Source organism: Hyperoodon ampullatus (assembly GCF_949752795.1).
Source record: "Hyperoodon ampullatus genome assembly, chromosome: 12".
Taxonomy (NCBI): domain Eukaryota; kingdom Metazoa; phylum Chordata; class Mammalia; order Artiodactyla; family Ziphiidae; genus Hyperoodon; species Hyperoodon ampullatus.
The window spans coordinates 39825933-39851807 of NC_136925.1; the positions used below are offsets into that span (position 1 = coordinate 39825933).

The 25875-nt window shown below is 33.5% G+C and overlaps 1 protein-coding gene across 4 annotated transcripts; it reads left to right on the forward strand.

The window, feature by feature from the left end:
* Positions 1-374: 374 nt before the first annotated feature.
* On the forward strand, positions 375-21163 carry CEP57L1 (centrosomal protein 57 like 1; the record flags this gene model as incomplete). 4 transcript variants are annotated; one of them, XM_079716585.1, is made up of 10 exons in its annotated part: positions 375-540; positions 2077-2256; positions 3414-3535; positions 10526-10642; positions 11615-11692; positions 12190-12276; positions 16819-16896; positions 16992-17254; positions 18277-18421; positions 20797-21163. In XM_079716585.1, 10 exons carry the CDS (start codon positions 378-380, stop codon positions 21013-21015), a joined length of 1452 nt encoding a protein of 483 aa, XP_079572711.1. In that variant the 3' UTR covers positions 21016-21163. The 4 variants fall into 4 exon arrangements, with proteins under 4 accessions (XP_079572711.1, XP_079572709.1, XP_079572710.1 ...); XM_079716583.1 differs by having other exon boundaries at positions 378-540; positions 17013-17254; XM_079716584.1 differs by having other exon boundaries at positions 378-540; positions 17061-17254.
* Between the last annotated feature and the right edge of the window lie 4712 nt (positions 21164-25875).

The following is a 25875-nucleotide window of genomic DNA, read 5'->3' on the forward strand; positions in this document are numbered from 1 at the left end:
TACTTTTCTCTCTGAACCCTAGAGTCAAACTCTTTTAGAGGGGTGCTCACATGATGAACTTATGATCAACGGAGAAACCAGCAAATTCACACCATGCATGTAATGCTCACTCCAGAGCATATACTCATTGAAAGTCAGGCAGAATTGTCTATACCGTTTATAGAGTAAATAGTCATTTTTCTTTCTTTTACTGCTGAATTTATTATAGTTGAATTTGTGATAATTAACTTCATAAAGACACAATTCCACAGTATATGATTATGTATTTATTTTAAAGTTTCATCTGAATTTTTGTCTAATGTTTTTGTCATTCACATAGGAAAGAATGATGCTATACTGTGCTATTCCTTTATTGGCACAGTCCAGAAGTACAGATAATGGATTCTGAACTAATGCACAGTATAGTAGGAAGCTATCTTAAACCTCCAGAAAGAGTGTTTGTTCCATCCATCACCCAGAGTGATGAATCATCTCAGACTCACTATTCTGTGAACGTAGAAGTTACCTCTCCTAAAATGCTTCATAGTCCAAATAGCCAAGGTAATGCTAATAAAAAATCTTATTTAACATCAGGGGAATGGTACGAAGTATGTTATACAAAACTTTTCATTTTTATGTAGAAAATAAGATGATTGTGTATTTAACTAATCTTAGTAAAACTGCTAATTTTGACTCTGTTTCTTAAAGTTTCTATAAACTTAAGTTACTTAATATTTTTTTATTTTGGCTTCTTCAGCTATAAGATGAAAATTAATATAACCAATTAGGCATATATTGCAGGCTTATCATTAAAACGTCATTAGAAAATAGGAAAATACTCTTTGAAGAATAAAAGGTCAGATTTGGAGAATCCTTCTAATAAACAAGATGATTAGAATACTAATGAATTAAGTACAATTGTCTTATTCAGGGATTAAATTCAGAAATTTCATATACCTGAAATTACTCTTGAAAATTCTTCATGAATCCAGTACATTGGAGTAACTGCAAAATACAAGTATTATAACTTTTAAAATACAAGCTTAGGAGGATCTTAAAATTGAATTAGGAAAACATTTATGACTCCAGGCATACCTATACCATTACAGATTACTTTCTAAGATGATGATAGTCACGTTGTTTTTTAATCTTTTATAATAATGGTTGCCATTATAAATAGACTGGCTTTGTGGAGCAAAGCAACTGAAGAAATAGTAATCCAAATCAAAAAATAATCTCAAGCAAACATCTTTCTAATTGGATATAAACTATATGAAAGTTAACCTATAACATTTATTTATATTCCATTCATCTCTAGTTTTTTATAATTTAAAGTTGTAACTGAGAAGAAAATGTAAGATAATATTTGAAAATTTTATAGCTCCGAGCTTATCTGAATCATGAAGATATTAATATAGCTGAAAAGAAGTCACAGTAGTACATGTGTAACACTTGTAATCTTTTAAGCCTGACATCAGTTAAACCACTAGGTTGTAATTTTCTCTTAATGGAAGAAACTATGTTCTATCTCATATGTCCTAATTATTAACATTATATCTTGGACAAAGAAACAATAAATGTTTGTGGTTTGACTGAAACTGAATACATGAAGAACTGAGAAAAACTTTTAACTTTAAACCTAAGTATCCTTGTTAATTAGTGGACACTATATTTTAATTTTCTTTATCCATGCTCAGACTCTTATGCCTCCCATCCTTCCTCCCTTTCTCTCCCTCTCTTTCTCTCTCTCCATATACATATATACACACACACACATATATACATATACATATATATATATATCTTTTTGCCTTAATTTGAATATATTTATTTTATTAAATTTAGTGATTATTAGCTTTCTCATATCTCAAATTTAGGAAAGTACTAAATACAATCATAAATATATTGTTTTTGTAAGATATGTTAGAATTTGTCCCTCTTTAAAGTTTTGTCATTTTTCTTTTTTATGAGGAATATAAATTACTTATTTTTTTTTGGCTCACTAACAAAAACATACTGCTCACTTTTATATGCTACTATGATTGTAAGTGTTCAAAAATTCTCACTTAAAATATCAAGCAAATTTTTTTTCAACAGCTCTTATTTTAGCCTTAAAAACTCTTCAGGAAAAGATTCATCGTTTAGAGTTAGAGAGAACACAAGCTGAAGATAACCTGAAAATTCTTTCCAGAGAAGCGGCACAGTATAAAAAGGCCTTGGAGGATGAAACAAAGGAGAGAAATCTGGCACACGAGGAACTGATAAAGCAGAAAAAAGGTAAGAACGTTCAATAGTTCTCAGAAACAAGTGGTTACCAAAGTTTACAATTTGAAAATAATAAGCCCAGTCTAAGAAGATTTACTCAAATATCTTTGTTCTTATATGCATTCCAACGTTGAGGGCTTGTTCTCAGACATTTTGGTATTTGCACTAAATGGATATAATTTTGAACGTACCTCTATTATATCTGTTATCCCAGTTCATAAATTTTTGAGATTAAAAGAAAAATTAGACAAATTGTGTTTAGGAATTATATTTTCAAAATACCAACAAAATCCAATATGTTATTAGCCCATAATATAATTGGAATACTTCATATTTTCACTAGTTTTTTTTTAAATTAGAAAATATAAAGCAATACTAGTAATTAAACAACATAAAACAATAAAAATAAATTAAAAAAATTATATTTAACTTAAAAGATTAATTGGAAGAAATGGACAGGTAGGTGGAGGTTTCTGTGGAAATTATGATAAGGACTTCTGGACATCTGTTTTAGAGATTTAGAACATAAGTTCTTTATATAATTTCACTTTAAAATTGTGGCTTTTTTTTCCTTGTAACACTACATCACCCTTATAAACAAGGTTCAAATTTGTGTTTCAACTTATAAATAGGATGAAGAAATGGGAAGGAAAACAAAATCCCAAGGTAATTGGACAAAAGTAGAAGAAAGAGCTGAGGAAAGTAATGAATTAAAGAATTAGAATGAGGTTGCTTATTATAAATAGAATTAACTGTGCAGTTAGTCGTCGAGAACAGAGGAAAATGGGAATGGTAGAATGCATATACCTGAGTTTCCTGAAAGAGAAGAAATGTATTGTTAGGAAAGAGACTTTAGGTCCTCTATTTTCCAGATGGTATTATTTCCCAGGAAGAGCCAGGTTTTTTGTTATCCCACAGGTCACTGACATCCTTCCTTTTCAGAAGTATGCCCTCTGGGTGTTTATGAGGAGACAACGTTAAATTGGTTATATATAATTAATGAGATACACACGAAATGTATGTTCATAACTTTGGGAGAGTCAATATTTAGAACTAAAGAAGTCTTGAACTTTTAGCTGTTGATTGAATTCATAGAATGCATTTCTTGTTATAACTCTCTGATCTATGTGATAACTAACTGACTCATTATTACTTTTTCTTTTTCATAGATATAAGTATGCAGTTAAGCTCAGCCCAGTCTCACTGTACCCTTCTAGAGAAACAACTAGAATATACAAAGAGAATGGTTCTCAACGTAGAGCGAGAGAAGAATATGATCCTAGAACAACAGGTGACCATATTTTCTATAGTAATATAATATGTTTTTAAAGAATATTTAATGTCATGGGAAGATTGTCATTTAAAAAATCTTAAATAGGATATAAAGCTGTATATAGGAAATTTCCAGTTACGGTGATACATACTAGGTCATCTGGACCAACCTTTTTGTAGAGGAAAACAAAAAACCGGACAGAAAATTAAAAAGAAAGGGAGGGAGGGAGGAAGAAAGGAAGAAAAGAAAGTACACAAAGGCATTGTAGAGTTAACAAGGTGATGAAAAATCACCAATTCAAAAATCTGTGTGCAGACTTAAATCCAAAGAAGTTGACCTCTAGAGAGGTTAGTTTCAGGTCCCTTCCTTCTTAGGGCATTTCTGATTCCAGAAGAGTCGGTTGAGAGGCTAAATAATGCTTTTGAAAGCCATGTTTATGGGGCTAAGGAAACTAGAGTCCAGGGCCTGCCAAGAGTAGGAACTCTGGTATATCTTCTGTGCTCTGAATGCTTTGTAATAGTGAACAAGAAGAAAAACAACCCAGATTACAGCTGTGCTCTAGGTTATCAGAGTAATCCAGAAAATCTTAGTCCCCGAAATTGGATTAAAGTGATCCTGGATGGCTAATGTTCCCAGGGACCTCAAATTATTTTTATAAACGTCTCTTCTACATAGTGAGAAACTTTCAGTCAAAGATAACCAGGCAGAAGGAGATAAAGCACTATGAAAAGAAATAGCATACATAACAGACTATATAAACACTCTCATAAGTTATCTCCAGCTAGGTACTGGCTCTAGAAGAGAGAGACTTTAAAATAATTATGCTTGCTAAAATCAAGGAGACAGAAGATAGGAACAAAATTTTCAGTAGAGCATTAGAAACCATAAAATGGCAGAGCAGATTTGAGAAAGAACCAAATAAAAATTGTAGAACTAAGAAATACAATAAGTGAAATTTAGAACTTAATGGTGGATCTAATAGCAGATTAGAAGAGATAATTAGTGAACTAGAAGCTGAAACTGTCCAGATCAATGAAGAGACAAAACAATAGTAAATTTAGAAAAGAGAGTAAGAGGCAGAAGTTAGAGTGAGGTCAAATTTATGTGTGACTAGAGTTCCAAAAGGAAAAAAGAAAGAATAGGACAGAAACAATATTTGAAGAGATAATGGCTGGGAATTTTAAAAAATTGATTTAAAAAAAATCAGACCACAGATTCAAGAAGATAAAACCAAAGTAGGAAAAATAAAAAGAAATAAAAGAAATAATAAGACAAGAATAAAATCCTAAAAGCTGCTGGGGAGGAAAAAAAGGGTACATTCAAAAGGACAACAATTAAAGTAACAGTGGACTTCTCAACTGAAAATACTGAATCTGGAAGAAAATGGATATAATTAAGGCAGTAAAAGAAAATAACTACCAATCTAGGGTCCAATGCCTGGGGGAAATATCCTTCAGAAATAAAGGTGAAGTGAAGACATTTTAAGACTGACAAAATCAGGGCTTCCCTGGTGGCGCAGTGGTTGAGAGTCCGCCTACCAATGCAGGGGACACGGGTTCGTGCCCCGGTCCGGGAAGGTCCCACATGCCACGGAGCGGCTAGGCCCGTGAGCCATGGCCGCTGAGCCTGCGCGTCCGGAGCCTGTGCTCCACAATGGGAGAGGCCACAACAGTGAGAGGCCCGTGTACCGCAAAAAAAAAAAAAAAAAAAAAAAAGACTGACAAAATCTGAGATAGTTTGTTACTAGGAGATACATTCTAAGGAAACACCAAAGGACATTATTCAGACAGAAGGAAAGGTGTCTTAGATGGAAGGTCAGAGATGCAGGAAGGAATGAAGAACAACGAAGATGGTAAATATATGGGTAAATCAAAATGAATATTGTATAAAACAGCAATAATAATGTTTTATTTATGTTTAAATATATATAAAGGATTAAAATTAATGAGAACAGAAGCTCATAAATTAGGAACTGGTAAATATAGTTTAAGTGTTCTAAGATCTTTGCTTTATGTTGGAAATGGGTAAAGTACCAGTCAATACTGGATTTTAATGGGCAAGAATTTAATAGGTTTTTCAAGGAACTGGAAAAGTGATTCTAAAATTTGTATGAAAAGGAAAGGTCCAAGAGTAGCCAAGCTATTCTGAAGAAGAATAAGGTGAGGTCTTACTGTATTACATATTGATGCTATCAAAATTAACATGATATTTGTATGGATAGACACCAGAATAAAGGAATAGGATATAGTCAGACACACTTATGTGGAAACTCAATATAAAACAAGGATGCCACTACAGAACATTGGAGAAAAGTCAGACTTCAGTAAACAGTTTTGGGAAAATTGGTTATCTGTGTGAGGAAAAAAAAACAGAAAGAAATTGATCCCTACCTCACACCATACACAAAAATCAATTCCAGATGGATTAAAGACTTAAATGTAAACTTTGGAATTTTTAGGAGCAAATACAGAACAATATCCTTATGACCTTGGAGTTAAGGGAGATTTTTTAGGCAAGATACAAAAAGTAACAAAGCAGTAGAAAAATGGGCAAAGTTATGAAGAGGCATTTTGCAGGATAAAAGGAATCACAAATAGTCATACATTTATACAAAACTTGATCAATCTCATTAGTAACCAGGGAAATGCCAATTAAAAGCACAAGATATCTATCTATTCACCTATTCACATTTTATCTTATAAAATAATGTAGAAATTCCTATCATAGCTAAATATTGTAGATCAGTGACTTTTAACCATTTTTTAAATGTTTTTATTGAAGTATAATTTACATCTAGTGAAATGCACAGGTCTTAAATGTACAGTTCAGTGATTATTGATAAATGAATATGCTCATATAATCCATAGTCCTACCAAATAACAGAACATTTTTTTAATAAATTCATTTATTTATTTATTTTTTGCTGCATTGACTCTTCATTGCTGTGTGCGGGCATTCTCTAGTTGTGGCGAGCGGGGGCCACTTTTCATTGCAGTGTGCGGGCTTCTCATTGTGGTGGCCTCTCCCGTTAACGGAGCATGGGCTCCAGGCATGCAGGCTTCAGTAGTTGTGGCATGTGGGCTTAGTTGTGGCTCACGGGCTCTAGAGTGCAGGCTCAGTAGTTGTGGTGCATGGGCCTAGTTGCTCTGTGGCATATGGGATCTTCCTGGACCAGGGCTTGAATCTGTGTCCCCTGCATTGGCAGGCAGATTCCCAACCACTGTACCACCAGGGAAGTCCAACAGAACACTTTTATCACCCCAGAAATTTTCTTATATCTCTGCCAAGTTATTCCCTGTTCTCTACCCACCTCCCAGCAACACAACTACTATTCTGATTTATTTTACTTCAGATTAAGTTTGCCTGTCCTAGAACTTCATATAAATTGGATCATAGAAAATGTACTTTTTTGTGTCTGGTTCTTTGGTTTAACATAAAGTTTTTTAGATTAATCCATGTTGCTGTATGTATCAGTAGTTCATTCCTTTTATTGCTGTATAGAATTTCATTATATAGATATGCCACAAGTTGGTTATCCATTTTTCTGTTGATGGACATTTGGCTTGTTTGGAGATATTATGAATAAAGTTTGGAGATATTATGAATAAAGCTCTATGGACATTCTTGTACAAATTATTTTGTGACCACATGTTTTAATTTCTCTTGGATAAATATCTAGTAGTAGAATTGCTGAACCACAGGGTAGGTGTATGTTTATAAGAAACTGTGAAACTGTTTTCCAAAATATTTTCTTCTAAAAGCTTTTTGTTTTCATTTTTTTCCTGTGATCCATCTGGAATTAATTTTTGTATGGTGAGAGGAAATATTCAAGGTTAAATTTTTTCCATGTGGATGCCCAGTTGTTCCAGCACCATTTGTTAAAAGATTTCTTTTCTCCCGTTGAATTCATTGGGCACCTTTGTCAACAGTCAATTGACAAAGATAGATAAACTCTGTTTCTGGGACTCTGTATTATCTTTTGGTCTATTCTTACACTAATACCATGTAACTTTATAATAAGTCTTGAAATGAAGTAGTGTGAATCTTCCAGCTTTGTTCTTTTTGTGGTTATTATAGATCCTTTGCACTTCTATATAAATTTTATAACCAGTGTAACATTTTCTAAAAAATAAGTCTGCTGAGATTTTGATTGGGATCTTGTTAAATCTATAGCTCATTTGGGGAAAAATTGATAACTCAAAAATATTGAATCTTCCGATCCATGAACATAGTATATTTCTCTATTATTTCAGTCTTCTTTACTTTCTCTTCATAGTGGTTTGTAGTTTTTATGAGAGGTCTTGCACATCTTTTGTTAAATTTATCTCTAAGAACTTTGTATTCTTAATGTTATTATGAGCAATATTGGACTTTTTTTTCATTTTTCTATTACTAGCATATAAAAATATAATTGATTTTTATGTGACTTTGTTTCCTGCAGCCTTGCTAAATTTATTCTAGTAGTTTTCATATTTTCAAAGGATTTTCTTTATACACAATCATGTCATCTATGAATAAAGACAGCTTTATTTCTCCTTTTCCAATTTTTTTGGCTTTTATTTCTTTTTCACACTTTATTGCTCTGGCTATTACAGCTAGTATAGTGTTAATTAGGAGTAGTAAGGACTGACATCTTTGTTTTGTTTCTGATCTTTGGGAGAAAGATGCCAGTCTTTCACTAGGATATTACCTCTAGGTTTTTCATAGTTGTCCCTTATCAAGGTGTGGAAATTACTTTCTATTCTTAGTTTGCTAAAAGCTTTTATTGTGAATGGGTATCAGATTTTGTGAATTGCTTTTTCTACATCTAGTGAAAGGGTCATATGATTTTTCTCACTCATTTTGTTAACACAGTAAGTTACACTGTTTGATTTTCAAATGTTAACCAACATTGCATTCCTGGTATAGACCCCAATCAATCTTAAAATAGTATTCTTTTTTTACATTGCTTGATTCAGTTTGCTAATATTTTGCTTAACTATTTTTGTGACTTTGTCCGTGAGGGATCTTGGTTTGTAATTTTCTTATAATGTCTGGTTTTGGTGTTATGGTTTTGTTGGCCTCATAAAATTAGTTGGGAAGATTCCTTCTTCTATTTTCTGGAAGACCTTGTATAAGAGTAGTATTATTTCCTCCATGAATGTTTGATAGAATTCAAATTTGATAGATGCTATCTGGGACTGGAGTTTTCTTTAAATGTAAAGTATATTTGAATAATGAATTCAATTTATTTATAACAGAGATTGGGCTACTCAGATTTTTGTTTCTTCTTGTGTCTTTAGAGAAGTCCCTCTTTCATTCCTGATATTACTAAGTTGTATTTTTGCTCCTATTATCACTCTACCTACCACTTTATCAACTTTATTGATTTTTTTCAAAAAAAAATTTTTTTAAGTTTTATGTTCTATTTCATTGATTTCCACTTCATTTTTATTATTTCCTTCCTTCTATTTATGTAGGGTTTAATTTGCTATTTTTTCCCTACCTTTGTATGTTAGAAACTTAGATTATTGATTTTAAAACTTTTATTATTTCTTTTTAAGTGTTATATCTTGTGATTAAAACTATCAAGTTCCCTGTAAACATTGCTTTACTTGCATCCCACAGATTTTGATATTTTATATTTTCATTATCTTTCAGCTAAAAATATTTTTTAAGTTCTCTAGTGGTTTCTTCTTATATTCTATTGACTTCTCTTGTACTTTTTCCCTTCTCCTTCTCCTTTTTAGCACCTGCTCTACAGGTTAAAATATGTGTTCTTAACTTACCATAGTCTGCCATGAATTAGTATTAAAACATTTCACATGTAATATTAGGTCCTTACCACAGTATGCTTCCACTTATCTCCCTTTGTGCTACAGTTTTCATACATTTTATTTCTACATATGTTATATAACTCACAATACATTGTTTTTGTTTCTGCTTTAAGTGATCAGTTTTCCTTTGAAGAAAATTAAGAAACAAGGAGATATTTATCCACATTTTTACCATTCCCAGTGCTTTCTATTTCTTTAGGTAGAATCAGTTTTTCATCCAGTGTCATTTCCTTTAGTCTGAAGTACTTCTTTTAAAAGTATGCTGGAAATTCTCTTAGCATGTATTTGTCTGGAAAAGGCTTTATTTCACCATCATTGGTGAAGGATAGTTTCACTGGATATAAAATTGTAGTTGATGCTTTTTTTCTTTTAGCACATTAAAGCTGTTCTCTCAATTGTCCTCTGGATTTCATAGTTTCTAATGAGAATTGTTATCTTCATTCCTCTGGGCATAATGTGTTATTTCTCAGGCTGCTTTTTTTTCCTTTTATCACTGGTTTTCCACCATTTGATAATGTGCCCAAATGGGGTTTTCTTTGTATTTATTCTGCTTGGGTTATTTTTTGGGTTTTTTTGTTTTAGATTCTTGAATATGTCAGTTAATATTTTTCATCAAAATTGGAACATTTTTAGCCATTATCCTTCAAATAATTATCCTTGTCTGACTTCTCTCTCCTCTCGTTCTGTAACTCCAATTGAATGTTAGACCACAGGTCACCAAGACTGTTTATTGGTTGTTTCAGTTTTTTGTTTTTTAATAGACTATTTTTTTAGAGCAGTTTTAAGTTAATGAAAGATTGTTCTCTGTATGTTTTATTCCTTTGATAGTTACTTTTCTATGTTATAGTTAGAGAGCGGGTAAATCAGTGACTGGTTTGGTCACCTTGTGAATAACACCTTTATTTATTTAATACACGTTTCTCTGATGATGTTTTCCATAGTAGAAATACTATATAAAGATACATAGAAGATTTTGTTCCATTGATCTAATATCTTTTTTTACACATTATATTTGTTTTTTAAAAGTATTTTATTTTCTTGTTTTTTTGCTCATAAGCACCTAAAGTATGTACATGTATGTGTGTGTTTCTTATGACAGATTTATATTGTGCTTTGAATTCTCAGAAATTGTATTACTCTTGAGCCATTGGCATCACTTGCCAAACTTAGGTTTTGTTTTTTTCCTTTCCAGGCCCAGCTTCAAAGGGAAAAAGAACAGGATCATATGAAGCTGCAAGCAAAACTTGAAAAGCTTGATGTCTTAGAAAAAGAATGTTTTAAACTTACAACAACTCAGAAAACTGCTGAGGTAAGCTTCTACTTGTTTCTTTGAAGTGGTGATGCCAGGAATAAATCTTTAGTATTAAGCATAATTACACTGTATGTGAATATGCAGTAAAATTAGATTCATAAAACTTCATTAACAACTTTTAGTAATCCAGATATGAATTCCTGCCTATAGAGATGAAAAGTTAATGTATTCTATCACAACATGAATGAGCTTGCCTTTTGATGTGAAATTGTAGTTTTGGTTTCTTCTGCAATGGCAGAACATTTTCATTTGTTAAGTAATTTACCTAAAGGATATTGAAAAGATTGCCTTTCACCACTTACAATTAAGTTAAGCCTATTCTAGATCCTGTCCTGAAATGCCCTCTCCTTTTCTACCCAAATCCTATCCATTTCATAGGACTTTCTCCCAGTCCTGCTTCCTCTGTGAAGCCTTCCTCAAGTTTTCCAACACTCGGGAAGCTCACCCTTTGAAATAGCACTGTCTTCCTATTCTAAACTACACCATGGACATAAGATGAAATACTTATGTGTATAAGATTATGCAGTATATACATGGTCTGAGTCAAATCATATCATTTCATGTATATTACTGTTGTTTCCTAAGTACAGCATAAATAGACGTTTGTTGTAATTTGTCTATATTTTGAATGAAACATTGAGACCCAAGACTATAATTGTTTGACCTTCTAGACCTTTAAAACCTCCCAAATTTTCATTATTATGATTTTGTTGATGAAAGTTAAAAGAGCCTATGCATATACATTCTTTGCTTTTCCTTTGGTCTTCTTGTATATAATAGCAGATAAAGAAGCATAGGAAGAAAGCCAAGAAAAATTTAGCATTTTTTGCCATTCCTTTTTCTTACTTTCTGCTTTAATTTACCAAACTATTAAGAATCAATACCCTAAGGACTCTATTTGGAAAAGGAATATAAGATATTTGGCTCTAGTTTTTGTATAATAATCCCAGATTTTTTATTCTTTTGTAGGGCAAGATTAAACATTTAGAGGAAAAACTAAAGGAAGAAGAACATCAGCGTAAGCTCTTTCAAGACAAAGCTTCTCAGGTAAATAGAGCACTGTATCATCTCATCTATCACATTAAAATCATGTACGTTTTATTGTACTTTATTAACTGAAGCCTGTATTCTAGACTCTAATTTCGGCTTCCTAGCTTGTTATTTTTTGTCTCGTTTTGCTATAATACTGAAGTTCTCAATAAGTCAGCCAGTATATTTATATACTTGGATGTATTGCCAAGAGATCTTTTGGTCTTTTGAAATTCTGACAAACATATATATATTCTCAGCTGAAAGAATTCCTGCTATAGATTGTTTTCAGTTTGAGATACATAAAGTAATTCATTCTCTTAAAAACAGAAAATGATTGTAATTACCAGTAGACCTGGTAACTTTTCCACACAAAAAATAGTATTTGAGGTTTTCTTTTCTTCCTCAAAAAACATTTTGTCTTTATAAATTGAGATCTGATCCTCATTATAATGTTTTTGAAGAAGAAGAAACTTGTTAAAAATCAATTTAATACATTTTTTTCAATATTGTAGCTTCAAACTGGACTTGAAATCAGTAGAATTTTGATGTCTTCACTATCAAATCCAAAGCGCTCCAAGGAAAAGAAGAAATCTTCAAAGGTATGCAAACACTTTATTCTTATCTTGCTAATACTTATTTCTTGCTAATACTTATTTCTTCACCCTTTTAATATTTATACCTATCCATTTCCAAAAAAATTTTGAAAAGATTTATAATACAAGACAATGCTTTGAAATGGGCATAAAAACATGAGTCAAGTAATGATGGTTTGGGGTGAGAGGACAGAAAATTCCATAAAACCTAGGTTAAAGAAAGTAACAGCAGTTGAGTGCAAAACCTAGCTCTGAGTTTGCTTAGCAGCCAAAGCAAAAAGGAGCATATAATGGGCAGTACATCTATCTTTGTGAAATAACAATAAGCCTTCCAGTTTTTCTAGAAAGACAAACATTTTCCTAGTACTAAACTGTTAGAGAAATGTATTTTGGATACTTTACGAAAGAGGCAGTAAACAACACAATAGATACTGACAAACACAATAGATCCTGGAAGCAGTTTTATATAATATATGCACAATAAAAAGACAAAGATACAGTATTAAATTATATTGTATTATAAATTATAGTATTATAATTATAGTCATTTCTCTAGGTAAATTATTTTTTTCTGTGTTCATAGCCTTTGGATTTGCCTAAAAATAAAGATTGGGGAAGTACTTTATAGATTTACCAATAATATTTTGTTTAGATGAGTTGATGTTTGGGGTTTATTATATTAAACTTTCTTATTTATAATGGTAAGAAAGAAAATGTTAATCCCTTTTAATCTTATGATTCTGAAATTATAGTTTTGATGACCATCATTACTGTTCACTCAATATGCATGTAGTGTTTGTGTGTGTTCTTTGCTGTGGGAACCAAGCATGCTATTTGCAAGTTCTGGCCACTGCCATAGGCTCACCCTATGGATACGATAATGGAGGAAACGTTATACTTAACTTTAGCTAGTCATTTATTCCATAAATAAGAGTTACTATTTAATAGTTTGGCTGCATTTTTCACAGATTTTTTCTTTCAAAGAATTTGCAAAATACAGTAATGAAAAACATTTTCCCAATGCAATTTATGTTGATTTTTTAGCTTATTTCCTTCCTCAAGTATGTTTTCTGTCTTGTCTGTACAGTAAGGTTAGAAGCTGCAAAGCCAAATAGAAAATCACTATAAGTAATTTGCAAGTGGAAAATTATTGACTTATTTTTGTATTTGTGTTTTATGGCATCCTTTGATGAATTAGTGGAAAAAATTTTTAATAAGGTACAGGGAGAAACAACGTAAAAGAAATGAAGGAAAGAAAAGGTAGCTGCTAGAAGAAAAGAAAAAGTAATTAACAGCAAAATCACTTTAAAGAAGTAGTTAGTTCAAGTCCCAAGTTCATAGGATCTGCCTGTAATAATGCCTCCCTTTAAAGATGGCAGGGACACTTAGTTGTTTGCTGAAGGTAGGATCTGATTTTGAAACCTGTATGAGAGTCCTGCTTGTCTCACTGACACTTACTCCATATCCTCGATGTAGTTCATTCAACTCATACATCTTGATTTACATAGACTAGTACCTTTAGGTAGTAAAAAGATAAATAACACAGGAATTTACAGAGAGGCAGATAAATATACAAATATAAGACAGAGTATAATAAAAACTTAATGGAGGTATAAACAAAGTATTGTGGTGCTGTATAGATAAAGAATATGTGAAGGGGTCATGCAAGAAGCAGCATTAAAGGCGGCCTTGGAAAATTAGTAAGTATTGATAGAGATGAGGAAAAGTGTTTTACAGTCTGAGAGTATAGTTGGTTTTTCCACGAAACCATAAGTAATTGTCCAGTACTGGGTGTGAGATGGTGTCATATGAGACTGAAATTGAAAATATAGCTTGAGGTGAGATTATGACTGATCTTCAATACCATGTTAAGAATTTGAACTTTTATTCTATAAATCATTGGGAACCATTGAAGGCTTGTAGGCAAATGATTAGAGCTATACTTCTAGATGGTAAGCGACAACAGTATAAGGTGAGCTTGGAAGTAAAGAATCGGGCTGTTTGAATGTGGTAAGCAAGATGATGGAAGCCTTTCCTGTGATGTTTTCATTATTCTCTTAAAAGGTTAGACTGTAATCAATCAGAGATCTCATTCAATATAGTAACTAAAAGAATTAAATTTCTTTTACTCTTAATTATAACTGCTTGAAATAGCCTTAGACCAGACCATTGTCTTCCATTACTTGAAATTACCATTCCTAAAGTACAGAGCTTGAATGATTGTCCAGGGTCACCAAGCAACTCTGAGTGAATAAGAACTGACTCACAAACTTGTGATTTCTCTACCTCTAAGCCATTTTATTTCTTTAATTTTCAGAAAAAAAAATTGAATGTTTATAATAGTTAAGATATCTAAATTTTCATTTAGAGTTGGGAATATTTTGTTTTCATTATGGAATATGCTCAGTTTATTGATTATTCTCTTGCCGAAGTGTTAAGTAGAATGACCAATTTACCCCAGTTTGCCTGTGACTTTCCTGGTTTTAGTACTGAAAATCCTGTATCATGGGCAAATTGAGACAATTGGTCACCCTAGTTCAATCCTTCCTACAAAAATAGTGAAATCATTTACTTTTAAGAATGTAGTTCAGCAGTGTCTCTTTAAAAATGTTTCATGAAGGAGTATATATAGCAAAAAATGTCTGCTCGAAGAATAATAATGAAATTAGCACTTGGTATACTGACCACCCAGCTTAAGAAATAGAACATTACCAGCACTGTTAAGCCCCAGCATATATCTCTCCTAAATTGTATTCCCTCCGTCCAAGGATTAACCACAATTCTGATTTTGCTTTTATCATTCTCTGGCTTTTTTTAAAAAAATTACTTTGCCAAATAAGTATTCCTAAGAAATACATTTTTTAGGTTTATGCTTTGAACTTTATGTAAATGGACTTATTCTGTTTGTGCTCTTCAGCAGCTTTCTTTTTCCACTCAGCATTAAGTTTATGAGATTCTTCCAATTGATGCATATACCTATGGTTCGCTGCTCTTTATTGCTAAAAATATTTTTTTCCTTTCTCCTTTCAGTGATCATTTGGTTTGTTGCTCACTTTTTGTTATTATAAAAAACACTGTTAAGAACTTTCTTGTACATACCTCTTGGTGTATGTGTTCAGGAGTTTCTCTAAGATCCTGGGCCATAAGTGTTATGCACCTTAGCTTTACGAGATAATGTCCAAAGTGACTGGACCAGTTTATGTTCCAATCAGCAGTTACCATTGTTCCATATCCTAACCATAAGTGTCTATTTTTGTTTTTCACTTTTTATTTTGAAAAATTATATATTCACAGGAGATAACAAAAAAATATAAAGGGAGGTCCCATGTATCTTCAACCAGTTTTCCCCAATGGTAACGTCTTTCATAAATATAGTATAAAGTCCAGGAAATTGAAATTGGTACAATACACAGAACTTATGGAGATTTCAACAGTTTTTTATTCATTTAGTTGTGTGTGTATATGTATGTGTGTGTGTGAGTATATGTAGTTTTATATAGTTTTATCACATGTGTATATTTGTGTAACCATCACCACAATGAAGATACAGCACTATTCCACCTCTATAAGGTTTCTTCATGCCATCCCTTTATAGTTACACATCATCCTGCTCCCTAACCCTTAGCAATTTCTAATCTGTTTACCATCTCTATAATTTTATTTCATGAATGCTATATAAATGTAATCATACAGTATGTAACCTTTTTTTTAATTTTTATTTATTTTTGACTGCATTGGGTCTTCATTGCTGCACGTGGGCTTTTCTCTAGTTGCGGCGAGTGGGAGCTACTCTTCATTGTGGTGCGCGGGCTTATTGCTGTGGCTTCTCTTGTTGAGGAACATGGGCTCTAGGCACACGGGCTTCAGTAGTTGTGGCATGTGGACTCAGTAGTTGTGGCGCACGGGCTTAGTTGCTCCGCAGCGTATGGGATCTTCCGTGACCAGGGCTCGAACCCATGTCCCCTGCATTGGCAGGTGGATTCTTAACCACTGCGCCACCACGGAAGCCTAGTATGTAACCTTTTGAGAGGTCTTTTTTGCTCAGCCAATTCCCTTGCAATCCACCCAAGTATTAATACATTTTTAAAAGTTTCTGTGTAGTATTCCATGTTATGGATGTGCCACAGTTTAACCGTTTACCTATTGAAGGATATTTGGATTGTTTTCAGTTTTAGGCTATCACAAATAAAGCAGTTATAAACATTTGTATACGGGTTTTTGCGTGAACATAAGTTTTCATTTTTCTGGGATAAATGTCTAAAAGTGCAATTGCTGAATCATATGATAACTACATGTTTAGTTTTATAAGAAACTTCCAACTGTCTTCCAAAGTGGCTGCATTATTTTGTGCATATGAGTGAGCTGGTTTCTCCACATCCTTGCCAGCGTTTGGTGGTGTCACTTTTTTTTTTTTTTTTTTTGGCTGTTCTAATAGGTGTATAGTGATGTTTCATTGTAACTTGCATTTTCCTAATGGCTAATAATGTTGCATTTGATAAATGTCTTTTAAAATATTTTTTGTTTACTTTTTCCCTTATCAATATTTAGAAAACTAAATGTTTAAAGGGAGGACCACCTCCGCAAATTTATTCAAAGTTTGGATCACTGCCTATTGTGGCCGAGAAGGTGAGAGGGGAAAAATGAGGATACTTGGTCAGATAAACTCAGGCTTTGTTGTAAGTGCTATTTAAATGCCATCAGTTACTTAAAATCATTCTCAGCTATTTCTTTTCCCCCCAAAGTCTGCCAGTGCAGGCCATTCCAGGAATGCACGTACCCAAAACCTGCAGACAATGCAACATTACAGGCCACATATCCTTCAGAAACTGGCTGAAGTTTCTGAACCTAGATGTCTCTACAAGCCTTCTAGAACAACTTCTCAATGTGAAGATGTACCTTCTGACTCAGAAAAGTCCATTTCCATTTGTAACAATTTGTCTGAACTTTTGATGGCAATGCAAGATGAGCTGGACCAAATGACTATGTAAGTGTTTATCAGAAGAAGTAGCAAGATATTTAGGTATCTTTTTTTCTTCTCAGTCTTTCAAACAATGCCACTTATAAATTCTTAAAAGTCTTACTTAGCCATTTGGATTTATTTTGATCTGCAGATTTGTTGTCATTGATTTTTTCATTATATTTGTTGTATTTAAATTGCATTTTAATTATCTATGTGTAATTACTACTTTTTCCAATTTAAAGTGTTTCCCAAGATCTGAACTGATAGACAAATATTTCTGTCATTCTAACAAATGGGGTCTGGTGACCTTAAATTATAACTCACAAATGCTTTTATAAGAAAGATTCTCCTTTTGTTTTTTATAATCTTTTTAGTTAAGTGAATGATTTCATTGACAAATAGGAAAGCAATTTCTTGTTTTAGATTCTGGCTGGTCTGCATTACAAGTTTGAAGCATCCATGGTAAACAAGATTCTGTATGGGATATATATTTTAAGCAAATATATATTCAACAAAAATATATATTCAACAAAAATTCCAGAAAATATGTGATTTGGGTGGCCAGCTAGTTGAACTAAGACCTCTGTAGAAGATATAACTAGTTCTATTGGCAGTGTTTCTTTGAGTAGGCTATCACCAAATCTAGGGATTTCTCAGGCAAATACTTCTATAGCTGGAATTCTTCCACAGATTCTACATTAAGAATTCCAAACTTGGAATGAAAAAGAGTCCCTTAATGCCTCTAGCTAAGGACATCAGAATATTTTACTACATTTAACTGTAAACATCAAGAATTCAGACCTTTTTTTTAAGATTCTTTAAGATCCTAAGTCTAAGATATTTCTAAATATATCTAATCTCAAATCATAAGAGCCTATTTATAATTACCATAGATTTAATTTGATAACCCTACAGAAAGAGACTGTCTTTGAAGGTTAATATTTAACTCTGATTAAAACTTATGATTGAACAGAATATTGTCTAATTGTGACAAAGACATATACTATAAACTGTAATAGCACTTGATATTTGCTTTTCTTTCATAGGGAGTACCAAGACCTGCTGAATCAAATGAAAGAAACTGAAAGCCAATCAGTCTGTGAAAACATAGAATGTGCACTAGAACATTTAGTCAAGAAAATGGAAATTAAAGGAGAACAAATTTCTAAACTAATGAAGCATCAAGACAGTGTAAGAAGGCTTTAGTAAAAGATTTTAATGCAAAGATAATGTATCTGGATTCAGTGTTATATCTCTGTATGCCCTTCCAAATTTGAGGCCTGTATGTATGGCTTAGACAAAAGATGATAGATAGGAATCCCTTAGGCTTATTATAGAGTCATCTGTCCATTGAAATAACATGGCCTCCTACGTAACTCTCCAAGATAATACAAAGAAAAGGAAACAAGGAAGTTTAGTTATGGGAAATTCCCTGGTGGTCCAGTGGTTAGGGCTCGGCCCTTTCATTGCTGGGGCCCAGGTTCAATCCCTGGTTGGGGAACTAAGATCCTGCAAGCCTCATGGTGTGACCAAAAAAAAGAAAAGAAAAGGAAGTTTAGTTATGTGTTTAAAAATAACTTTGGGAAAATTAAGAGGTAGGCTAGATTTGCTTTACAGCTCTCCCAGTTATCCTTTTAGCATTCTTTCCCCTTATTCCTCTCTTCCCTAATGCCTTAATGAAGCCCCTTATGTTAACAGGTGTCTAATGCATATATAAACCTGGCTTCTGAAGCAGTACCCCAACTCTAAAACTGCTATTTCCAGTTTCCCAGAACAAGCTATGCTGTGTTCCATTCCCTGGAGACCTGTGCTCAGCTAGCTCTAGAGGGGTGATGAGGGGGACTCTATCCTTGTGTGTAAATTCTTAACAGCTAAGAATGGCATAAAAGTTTTAATATTTTAATGAAAAAATCATGGAATGTTATATTTTGTCCCAAGACAATGACTCCATTCTTAGTACGATTATGCTACTGGAACAGAAAGCACAGGGAGTCTTTCCAGGAACCCTCAGGTCATATCATGTAGCTATCTGCCTATGGAATAATCAGCATTCATATAAGTTGGTGATATATTAACCTCACAATTAAGCCTTCCCCACTTATATAGGAAAGTAATAAAGAATGCAGAATTTTACTGCCTTTACTCTTCTATGGCCAATAAAGAAAGAAAGAAGGAAATGAAATTTTGAAGCAAACATTTTCACTTTACTGGCTTTTAAGTCTATAGTAAGTAAATTTTTTGTATGATTGTGTTAGGGTGAAGATTATATAACTTGTATACTTTCTTAGAATCACACAGGAGAAACTTGAAAGGAATAGAAGAAGAGTCATATTTTTTTAATTTAGGAAGTGTGTACATAAATAATATTTTGAAAAATATTATTTATATTCCATAATAACTATAGCAGTATAAATTTTCAAGCATTTTTACACAAATAGAACACCAGATACTTAGCCAGTGTCTAGACCAGCTCTACAAATTAGGCTGTGCTTAAGTGAAATAGATTAAGTAATGGAGGGAATTCCCTGGCGGTCCAGTGGTTAGGATTCTGCGCTTCCACTGCAGGGGGCACAGGTTGGATCCATGATTGGGGAGCTAAGCCGTGTGGCCTGGCCAAAATAAATAAATTAATTTAATTAAATAAATAAATATTAAAAATTTTTTTAAATATTGAGTAATGGACTGGACTTGGAAAAAATGGGTTTTGATTAGTTTATAAGTTTTGTTTTGTTTAATTCTGTCTACCCAATCATTACTAGATACTCCTCAATGAGATAAAGTTATTCCTTTGCCTTTTTTTTTTAAACTGGCATTCAGTAGTACTTTAAATTCATGAATACTTTAAATTAATATATATATATATATATATAGACTCTATAAACTTGATGTTCATTCCTAGCACCAAATCTTCGCTTTGTTGTTAATGTCACCTGAAAGGTCCTTCTCTCACCTCCCTGTTCTCCAGATTTTTCCCATTTCATATCTTACATAAACATTCCTTCCTCTCAGCTTCTCCAGCCCGCATTGATCTTGTCCTACTTTTAGCCTTCTCAGATAAACACTTTTTGTCCTAGTCAAAGTTATTGTGGCTTGAATTATTATCTAGTTGTCACATATATGCTTTGATTTCACTAATAAGAGCAGTAAACTCCTTGAAAGCAAAGATTGTTTTATTCATTATATTTCTGTCTAACTAGCACAGTGTTAGGCATGTAATAGGTATTCAATAAATAAAGACTTACCGGGCTTCCATGGTGGCTCAGTGGTTGAGAGTCCGCCTGCAGATGCAGGGGACACGGGTTCGTGCCCCGGTCCAGGAAGATCCCACATGTCGCGGAGCGGCTGGGCCCGTGAGCCATGGCCACTGAGCCTGTGCGTCCAGAGCCTGTGCTCCGCAACGGGAGAGGCCACAACAGTGAGAGGCCCGCGTACCGCAAAAAAAAAAAAAAGACTTACCGAACTTTTTAATTTCACGTAATCTTTAAACCATCAATCTAATCCATCTACTGTAAGATATATTTTAAGTATATATTTGACTAAAATGTTAGATTTTTTTTTCTCTCCAGGTCCGCAAACTGCAGCAAAAAGTTCAGAATTTGAAGATGAGTGGAGCTTCAGCTATTCAGAAAGAAGATAGCAACTGTAACGGATCAAAGAACATAAAAAATAGCCCCAGGAAATGTTTCCTAACTAACTCTCCTCAAAAGAACAGCAACTTCCATCCAATAGGAGTCCATAATCTTCAAATGAAATTGAGAAGAGATGATATCATGTGGGAACAGTAACACAGTAGCAAAACTGTCACCTTAAATGAACTTTGTCAGTGAGATCTTGAACTATCTAAAGTGGTTTTAATTTAATATACCTTTATGAAATTTTGAATTATGTTTCTAGCCTCTATAAAGTGTCAAATTGTAGTATTTTAAAATTGGTGCCTAATGACCTCCTAAGAGCCCCAAATAATAAATGATTGCTTTCTTGTTTTTCTTATTGACTGAAGTACCTAATCTCATCATGTGTTAGAAACATTGTTCACTTTGCAGATACCTTAAGCTAAATTTAAAAAATTATACTAGACTGATGATATTTAAAATTGAGTTAAATTTGAGATACAAGTGCCATAACACTTTTTCATTTAGTAGGCTTGGAACCTTAAGAACCAATATAAAATTAACAGAGTATGGAAAGGTCTTTTTACTTTCCTGTTGCTTCCTCCCTATCTTATTTTAGAACTGGGAAATGTTTTTCTTTTTTGGAAAGGGAAAAGCTTTGGGAAGAGGCCTTTAGCCCAAGTTTTTATGTGACAATTACAAATAGGAACCCATAGTTACTTAATATTTAGATGACAATAACTCAGCTGTGGAAGCCTTCCTCTGCTATTCCCATTCTCTTTTACAAATCTAGCTTTGGTTTTTTTGATCTTACTCCTTTATAACTATATTTTTGATATTTTGATTAGTGGTGCCATAAGAGATTTCTTTGTACATACATGCTTTATAATAAATTTACATTTGTTGACCTATCTTTCCAGAAGCCTATGGAAACTAGTACAACTCTTCTGAACTTATTTGGTTTCTCATCAGAATCCTTTGGGGCAACTAGAGAACTGGAGTCATCAACTGAAGTAGAACTAGAAGACTGACAGAAAAGGCATAACAGAAGTGAGGAACTCAGAAGATAGGGTAGCAGTTTAAGAGATGGTGATTCCAAAGGAACGGATTGGGAGGTACATCTTTATCTACCGCTGGGGGGATGTTCAAGCTATAGGTGTGAAAGAATAAAAAGATCAACATCTTGGGGAGCTAGGAAAAGCAATTTTTAAAAAGACAGTCTTTATATCCTCCTAGGAAATCCGAAAAAGTGTGTGTAGGAGAAAGAGGGTAATTGTGGACCCTCTGTTGGGGGAGGAGGAAAACTGTGATTCAGTCTCATTGAGAGAAGAGGTGCTGTTAGAAGACCTTTCCATACCTGAAGTGGGGAGATGACTGAAAATCGGCACATTTATATTTGGAATTGTCCTTGAAAGCAACTAATGGCTGAGATAAAAGTTTCTCTCCCTTTGGTTCAAATAGTACATTTGTTCTTCACCCACTTTCACTCCCTCTCCCTTTACAGTACCTTCAGCCCCAGAGATGTTCCACAGACTGCTTCGTCTAAACTCAGTTTCATCACCTTACCTATTTTTCAACTTTGCCTTTTCTCCTCAAGAATGTGAGTGCTCGGTGCTTTGTGTCCACCTAGAGGGGTGGGATAGGGAGGGTGGGAGGGAGATGCAAGAGGGAGGAGATACGGGGATATATGTATGCATATAGCTGATTCACTTTGTTATACAGCAGAAAGTAACACACCATTGTAAGGCAATTATACTCCAATATAAATGTTAAAAGAAAAAACAAAACTAAAACTCCAACAGAAGGTGAAACTAATTAACCAGAAATGAATCAAATAGAGAACTTGAGAATGAGAAAGCAGTGGTAAAGTTGTTCTAGTTAGCATAAGTTGTGTTTTAATAATAATAATCACCATCATCTAGAATAAAATCTTTAGAAACTGTGGTTGTAGAACAGAGGTTAAAATTGACATTTCTTCAGGTTATTTCCATCATTATCTCAGAGTTTCATCTTGTTTCACGGTCTTCCTTTTTTTCCTTATTTTCCTAACCATTGTCCTTTCCTTTGAAGGCCATGTGCTGAGATAATCTATCCAAGATCATATTTGCTTAGTTCCTTCAAAGACCCTTTCCTCTCTCTGGTATTAGTCATTCAATTTCCTGATTTTACCCTTAATTTTGATTCATGAACTTCACCTTCTCAGCAATCTTGGCTTCATACTAACTGAATCGTGACTGTCTTCTATGATACTGTTTTCTACTGAAATCTTGATTCTTTACATAGGGAGACATACATTTTCTAAGTGTTAACTTCTGATTTCCTTCATCTGTTTAAAGAATAATATTAGAACATTGAATAAACTACTTTGAATGCTTGCTTAATATATTTGTCATTTTATATATAAAAACATAAATGATAATTGCTAAGACAGCTTTATACAATTAATTTGAAATTACTTACACATTTTTTAAAAATCTAACGTTGGATTAAGGTTTTGCATGTGTTCAAGTTTGGAAAGGCTTGAACTTAACTCCATTAGATGATGTCTCCTTTTGTGAATCCAATTCCACTATTCTATATACATTTTGCAGGAATTTCCTCTCTTTTTTCTAGAAATCTGTTCATCCAGGTCTCCTCTTCACTGCTTTAAAAAAAAAAAACTGATAAAAAATGGCAGATATGCACACTTGCTGCTGTTGACACTTTGTATCTCATTCTAATTTCCTGCCACCAACTCCCAAACTGATCTATATCTTGGCAATTCCCTGTGACAGTCTGTTCACAGTACCATCTACTGTTTTAAAGATAAAGTCATTATTGCTACATCCTGAATAACAGCAACAAATGACCTTTACACACTTACTAAAACAATGACTTGATGATTACTGATACATTTTTCAATCAGGACTACAGCAAACAGCCCTGATGCAAGTTATAAAAATAGTGAAATTAGGGCTTCCCTCGTGGCGCGGTGGTTGAGAGTCCACCTGCCGATGCAGGGGACACAGGTTCGTGCCCCGGTCCAGGAAGATCCCACATGCCGCATAGCGGCTGGGCCCGTGAGCCATGGCCGCTGAGCCTGCGCGTCTGGAGCCTGTGCTCCGCAACGGGAGAGGCCACAACAGTGAGAGGCCTGTGTACCGCAAAAAAAAAAAATAGTAAAATTAATTCAAAGGTTTGAAGATTTTTCCCTTTCCCCTTCTTCCCTTCCTATTCCAGAGATACTTAAGCTTTACTGCTAGACTGGCTGCTTTGTTAATGTCATCAAATAAGGCAAAGAGCAGACACATGCACATTGTTGTTTAATATACCACCTGAATCAGGAATACAGTAGTCCAGAATATTTTGAAACATATTTCAGGGCTTTTTCCAGCCAATCACCTCACCCAAACAATAATCCTTTCCTCCCATTTCTGAGTGCCTGGGAACAGTTGCCTTTTCAGATTTGGAGGGGACTTGGGTAGCATAAGATAAATTAGATTCTTAGTTTCGTATATTTGGCTTCTTTTTCCCTCTTGTCAGTATTCCACTTAAGCTGTTTTGTATTGTGCACCTTTCTTCCCTTCTCACCAAAGGGCTGACCTCAGGAGACAGAAAAGAGCAGGCTTTGTTGTAGCTAATTAGAGAGGGTAGATACCTGGGACACTGGCTGGCTACCAGCATCACAGTAACTCTTGAAGATCTTTGCATTTAACAAACATTTGCCAAACATTTTATTATGTACAGGGCTCTGTACTAAGTTCACTGTTTTTTTGTTGTTGTAGGTTATTTTTGTTTGTTTTTCATTTGATTTTTCCTTCTTGAGAATATGTCTAACAGCTTGAGGTCTTTACATTAGTAAGTCATATAACTTTAATGAATCATAATCATAAATCCTAGAAAACTATGTACTAGGCCAGTTTAAGCCTGATATTTGATATTTAATATGGGAGCTAATTTCTTTGTTTCCTTTCTTACATTATGTATATATATATATATATATATAATATAAATATATATTCATATATTATATATATATTTACAGTACACACACACACACACACCCTCTATATCTGCTTACAGTGCTCATTCTCAATGTGTTAACCTTCAGTCTTAATTTACAAAGCAAACTTATCTCAAATCATCAATAATAAAATGTGCTGGTGTTCAGTAATGATGTGTAAATTTCAGTTTTTTCTTTTTCTATATAAAAAGAAAATAAAATTCAATTATGCTTAAAAAAAACAAACAAAAAAGAATGTGTGTGCTGTAGTTTATACTTAGCAAAAAACTCACCAGGACTATTAATGCAGCCCTATCTTTCTGTGCCTTTGTTTTCTATGCACTTAGGACAATGGCCGAATAGATTTATCAGTAGTGAAGTCATTACTTGTGGAAATGTATTACTAAAACAAATTACCATAAGAAATTAAATTCATTTAAGGAACACTTGAATATTTCAATTAAGAATTGAGATATTTCTTGCAAAATCAGTGTAGTGTAGTAGAAAAAACATAGACTTCAGAATTAGGAGACTTGGGTTCATGTTGTGATCCTGCCACTTAGTAGTTTGGACTATCAAATAACTTTTTGGAGCCTCCATTTCTTACTTGTAAAGGTGGGATTATATTACTACCTACCTCATAGGATTGTTGTGAGATTAAATGAAATAACATGTCAAAGCACCCAGCAGAAGTGTTGGCACTGAATAAAAACTCAATAAATGTTAGATCTGAGTGGCCAAAAAAAAGAAAAAATTGTCGTAGAACCTAAGTTTGCATGGGTTAAAGCCTGAAAGCAAGAGCCAAAAGGTACTCTTCAAAAAAGTGAGAATATTCTAATTTAGTTTTTTTTTTTTTTCTTTTTCTATGTGCCTGGGAGGAAATTGCTTTGGCTTGTTTCCTGGCTCAGGTTTCTAATGGAGGGTGGGTAAAGAATATAGTCCTACTATGGTGCAGAAATACATAATCACACACAGCAACTTGGTTTGGAGTTTGTGTTGTTGGGGTGACATTTATTAGGAAAGACAATAAGGAATGGTCTCTCGTTGCTCGA